At 45.7% G+C, this 6,153-nt stretch overlaps 1 protein-coding gene across 1 annotated transcript in view; it reads left to right on the forward strand.

Moving 5' to 3' along the window:
* Positions 1–5,869: 5,869 nt before the first annotated feature.
* LOC146590600 (fatty acid-binding protein 5) overlaps positions 5,870–6,153 on the forward strand; it is a 5,191-nt gene continuing 4,907 nt past the window's right edge. The window contains exon 1 of the mRNA XM_085314326.1: positions 5,870–6,014. Within this exon, the coding sequence (XP_085170452.1) occupies positions 5,939–6,014 (76 nt within the window). The 5' untranslated portion in view covers positions 5,870–5,938. The remainder of the gene's footprint in view (positions 6,015–6,153) is intronic.

Raw genomic sequence — 6,153 nt, forward strand, 5'->3', positions numbered from 1 at the left:
CTCCTCAGCTCGGGGAGACTGAAGCTCCTGTTTCCTGCAGTAATAGGCAAGGTATAACGCACCGGGGTGTAGGGGAGGTCTTCCCAGTGCCTCGAGTTACAGGTGTGCGGCTGTGCAGAAGGGAGAGTACAAACCATGGGGCTGGGAGAGCACGCCCGAACTCTCCGGTCCATTCTCTGGACCATGGAGAACACTTAGCAGAGCATGTGCAGCAGGCCCTGTCCTCCAAATTTCTATATATGTAGCACTCTCCTTGGTGATGTCCTGGGAAGGAGAAGTAGTGCAATTGTTATAACTATAACCTAATCTTTTTCCTCATTGTATCTTTGCAGTCATCAAATAATATTCTTAGTAATGTAACTCTCTTTATGATATGCAATTACAAATATATTTTTAATGCTAAAACTGTAGATAYCCCTTCTAAAATCCAACTGACAAGTCTAGCTTGTGATTCTARATTTCATAAGGTAATTACTCATTGTTTTTAGAAATATTTCTTTTATCGTTACTTACTCTAAATCAATTTGCCATTCATTTGATTGATCAGTCCTTGCCCTTCTGTCCTTATTGCTTGAGACTACATAGAAAGGACAAGGAAGTTGTTTTTGTTTGGTTTTATTTTTGGAAGTTTGGGCAAGTTTTTGTATTTTCTGAGTTTTCTAAAAAGCCATTCCAGATTACTATCTTTCTGAAAGTCTCCTCTATGAGGAGATATCTCTCAAAAATGATTTTTCCCTTTATGCAGATCAAAGGTGTTTTCAATGCTCCAACTACAGCTATGTACAATTTGTAATCATTCTAATCTCTTCCTTAACATTTTTATGACTATGCTGATTGTCAAATTCTGAAGATAAATAAAAATATTTTCATTCTGATGTGTGGATGATTACTATTCAGGGTAGATGCTGCTGCTAAATAAAGAGGATTTCTAAAAGCTTCCAAAATTAGATGCAAGCTGCTATATCTGATGTCTTTGAGCTGGCATGGGATGGAAATCAGGTCATTTTCCTCTGAAATGTGAAGTCTGGAGCTGCTCGCTGCAGGTTTTTGTGCTTCCTCCCCCACCATTTTGGGCAGGGATCAACCAGTGAGCTGTCACAATGTTGTAGCAGTAAATTTTGCCCTCAGTGTAAGCATTTCCCTTTAAACTTGTTGTGAACATGCTGATGAGCGCGTACAGAACATATGCTGAGGTTGACGGTGTGTTAATTGCATTATAGTAATACTTTGTGGCATCAGCTCTGATCAGGGCTCCAACTGACCAGACACTGTACGTGTACAAGTAAGAGCCAGCCTGTCCCTAACAGCCTAAGCAACGATGTCCAGATTCATCACAAAGTCTCCTTAGATCCCAAAGCCTAAGATGCAGTCTGCACTGGGGAGTAAAACAGCTTTGTTTTAACTTGAAAACTGAGATCTGTTGCACAAAGCCCACKGATAAAGCCAGAATATACCCAGCTCTTTTAACTCAGAGGTAATGAAATGCTCATAGTCCAGGAGATCTTGAGCATATTGACATAGTGGCGTCCCCCAGGGCTCAGTACTGGGTCCCATCCTGTTCAACTTCATCAGTGACCTGGATGAGGGGATGGAGTGCATCCTCAGCAAGTTTGCTGATGATACCAAGCTGGGAGGAGTGGCCGACACACCGGGGCCTGTGCTGCCATTCAGAGAGACCTGGGTAAACTGGAGAGTTGGGTGGAGAGGAACCTCCTGAGGTTCAACAAGGGCAAGTGCAGAGTCCTGCACTAGGGAGAAATAACCCTAGGCACCAGTACAGGCTGGGGGCTGACCTTCTGGAGAGCAGCTCTGCAAAGGACCTGGCAGTGCTGGTGRATGACAAATTGACCCTGAGCCAGCAATGTGCCCTTGTGGCCAAGAAGGCTAATGGTCTCCTGGGGTACATTAGGAAGAGTGTCGCCAGTAGGTCGAGGGAGGYGATCCTGCCCCTCTACTCAGCCMTGAGTAGAGTACTCAGCCCTGGCCTCATCTGCGTCCAGTTCTGGGCACCCCAGTACAAAAGAGACATGGAGCTACTGGAGAGAGTCCAGTGTAGGGCTACGAAGATGMTCAGAGCATCTGACCTATGATGAACAGCTGTGAGAGCTGGGCCTTTTTAGCCTGGGGAAGAGAAGACTGAGGGGGGGATCTTATCAGTGTGTACAAGTACCTGAAGGGAGGGCGTCAAGGAGATGGGGACAAACTCTTTTCAGTTGTCCCGTGTGACAGGACAAGAGGCAATGGGCAGAAATTGAAGCACAGGAAGTTCCGCCTGACCATGAGGGGTAATTTCTTCACTGTGAGAGTGATGGAGCACTGGCACAGGCTGCCCAGGGAGGTTGTGGAGTCTCCTTCTCTGGAGATCTTCAAGGCCCTCCTGGATGCAACCCTGTCTAACATGCTCTAGGTGACCCTGCTGAGCAGGGAGGTTGGACTAGATGATCTCCAGAGGTCCCTTCCAACCTTACTGATTCTATGATTCTATGACATACAAACAAAAACATGTAGATTCATGTGTTGCTTCGTAATCCTTGGTCTAGTATTGCCCAAGTAATGAGCTCCTGAGCTTACCTGTGCCAGCTATGTGACCATATGCAACCTTAAAATGTGTTTCATCATGTCTACCCAACGATGACATGGCTGGGAACAGAAAACCACACTTGTACAATAAGGAAACAGAAACAAAGCTGTGCTACCTATGCAATTTTTCTCATCCGTACCTTGAGGGTGAGTAACTATTATTCATAGGCTGTTTTCATTTTTTTTCACAGCTAGGTGTAGGCTGAAGAGTAAAATTTGGGCTGTGCTGTCCAATTTTCCTGGCAATTTCTCAAAGCTTTCTTAAGAGGTGATCTCACTTATGAGAAGCCTAGCACTTAGAGAAGGTACATTATAGTATATATACTAGGAGGATGRTGAGATCTTCCCTATTACCCAATAAGGCAAAGCCTGGTACTATCAGATATGGGCAATTTAATGGGTAAAGGTCTAGGAGAAAAGTTACACCTCCTATGTAACCTGATCAGCAGTACATTGCAGAAGAGGAGGTGGTGCTCTGCCTTGCCCAAGTAGCAGGTATTACAACTCCAAAAGACAAAATATGGCTTGGCTTTCACGCAACGGGTAAAGCTATGGCTACGTGAAGAGAAACCTCAAGCACTGCCGGCCACAGCTTCCCAACTCTCCCGTTGGATGAAGCATAGCTGCGCTATGCGCAGTTGCCCAAAGCAGAGGAACGAAGGTCTCTTTGCACTCTTCCCTTGGCCCTTCTCTTTGCAATTGGTAATAAAGGACTGTAATATCCTCCCTCCTACGGGACTCAAGGGCTTGACTACCTTGCGAAAACATCCTCTGTGGCAGACCCAAACTGCTGAAGTGGTAGTTGCTTCTCATTGTGCCTACGTGTTTTCCGTGCAACTATTTTTCAAAGGAAAATTTACAGTTTTCAATGTAAATTTGATTCTGCTTCTCTTTGACAATGTATAGTCTAATCTGGAGACAAACAAAACCTCTCTCAGAGAACTTCAGGTGTCTGCACTGAAACAGTAATATATGGCATACAAATTCAATGTATTGCAATATGAATATATGTATTTGCTGCTTCTGTCTGGGTGTATCTAGACAGGCGAGGAGGATACACACGACACTTGGAAACACCTGACCTTGATGTCAACATCATATCAGGCAAGCATACGGATTTACAAAGAGGGATCCCTGTGGATTAAGCATCTCTGAATATCTAATCTTTTTATTTTTGCTCCCAAAGTAGGGAAATGAGTTCCCTTATCTTTGAAATATTTGACTAACACACAGTATTCATATCCCATACTGTCACAGTTAAAAAAAAAAAAAAAAAAAAAGGAAAAGAAAAGCGTATTTTGTAGTGTAGGCTGCATATATCTTACCCAGAAGAATACATCTCTGGTCACATTCAGCGCTACAGTACAACAGATCTCAGTGCTGTATTCTGTCTCAAAGAATTTTCAAGATGTGGCATTGACAGTCCCCTTCATCACAGGGTTAATAAGCAAAATATTCGATTTTTGCAAAAATTGAAAGWGATGTTAAAATTGAGATGTTCTGTTGTTTTCATAAAAAAGAGGTAAGATTCTCTCTTCTTGAAGAAAAGCTAATCTTGTATGAACTTACATGCCTAGATTCAAAAAATTGTAAGGAAAATAAATTCAAACAAAAAGTTTAGACAAAAAAGGATAGAAAAATGTAGCAACATTCTGCACAGGTAGGTAGCTATGTATATCTCTGTATACTTCAGATCCAGAAATACTGTCTCACCACTAGATGGAAATAGTGGATTTTTCATCTTTTGTTGCATTATCAGCACCTGTATCTGAATACTATTGTCATATCATAAGCCATCTGCAGACAGCACTGCAGAAATATGGATCAGAAATTCTTTGCTAGCATAGATGGATTAAGCGAAGATTTCTATTTCTAGATAATGTCCCCATTTTACAAGACTGAAGGTTCCTAGCTCCTGAAAAAAAAATGGTTCTGTTTGATCCCTAACGTAATTGTTTTTAATTTATCCTTTCTGAAAGCAATCGGAAAAGAGCTACAGAACAGACAGCATTTTGTTTCCGCTAACATGAATTAGGTAGTAAACATCATCCTAATTTAAAATCTATTCCGGAATATTTTGTGCAAGACCAGAAAAAAAAAAAGTGGAAGGAAGCTTAAAGTCTTGTGTTTCAATATACTTATTTAATGACAAAAAACCCCAGTGTGGCTTGCTGCTTTATGACAGGATGCTATAGCATTGTTTGCATATGAAAACAAAACACAGAGTCAGAGAAGTGGAAGATAATTAAAGGCAGCTCAGTAGGGAGGGATAGTTATCATTAAAAAAAAACTATTTAAAAATGAGCTAATTATTTAGTGCATATAAATAAGGTCTTCTATAAAGTTTTGAAACTTCTAACTGATTCAGTTTAGCTTTACTAACTTGCATCACTGCAGAGTCTAAAGAGAAAGCCATACTTCTCGCTTTCAGTGTACCAAAACATTCAGATTCACGTCACCTTCTGGTGCTGCAAAAATCTAGAACCAGCACAGAGACCTAACTGTCACTGTCAAGTTTTGACACCCTTATCAAGGCACTAGGCATATCTTCCCCCCCTTCCCCTCCTTTTTTTTTTTTCTCCCCCATGGTAAAGAGCTGCTCTGGGTTTCATCTGTTTTGATACATGGCCAGAAGAGGCAGGTACCAGCATAATCCCGATGATGGAAACATCGTCTTTGGCATACGTGGGAATCAGGAATTCTGTTGTGATTTGGATGTAGTAGCTTTTCCAGGAAATATGAGCGTGGCTTACTCTGCTCACCAGACAGAACGGGACACAAGATTTGCCAGAACCTCACYGGGCCCAGTAACGGTGTATTTTGCGATGGCGCTTCTGTGTCAGCTTGCATCAACAGCAACTGCTGCCTTTTACCTTAAGAAGCAGAATCAGGGCGCCGCAGTTTAACGCGCTCTGGGACCAAGGCAGCAAACTGCATTTTCCCAGTGCTGACGAAGGAGGCTGCGTGAAGGCTGCGACTCCCCGCTGTGCCGCCAGCACCTGTGCAAAGGTCTCGGGTTTGCCCCCTCCTAGGCGCTGCCCGTGCGCCGAGGGCTGCTCGCAGCTCCGGCAGCAAGCGGCGGATTGCGGCAGCTGGAGCAACGCATGATCCGGCGAGGGCGTGTTGGGGGCCGCGGGAGGCGGCTGCCTGCGTGTGCGCGCGTGTCCGAGTCCGTGCGCGTGGGCGCGTGGGCGCGTGGGCGGGGGCCGCCGGGGGCCCCATTGGCTCTCGGCGGCGGCTGGTGGCGGCGGCCCCGCTATAAAGGCGGCGCGGCGCGGCCGCGGCGCAGCCCGTGCTCCCGCCGCGCTCCCCGGGGACGCCGCCCGCCAGCCCCGCCGCCGCCAGCCCCGCCGCCGCCATGGCCGTCGACGCGTTTTTGGGCAAATGGTGCCTCGTCTCCAGCGAGGGCTTTGAGGACTATATGAAGGAGCTGGGTAAGGAGCCAAGGCGGGCACAACCGCAGGGGGGCCGCGTTGCACCCCGGCCGCTCCCGCGCCCCGGGCAGCCGGGAGCCGAGGGGGTATTTTCGGCTGCGCTCGGCTGACAGCGGGAGCCCCGCGCCCGTCTGCGCGG

The sequence above is a fragment of the Rhea americana genome, unplaced genomic scaffold (genome assembly GCF_003343005.1).
Source record: "Rhea americana isolate MKP2758 unplaced genomic scaffold, rheAme1 scaffold_40, whole genome shotgun sequence".
Taxonomy (NCBI): Eukaryota; Metazoa; Chordata; class Aves; order Rheiformes; family Rheidae; genus Rhea; species Rhea americana.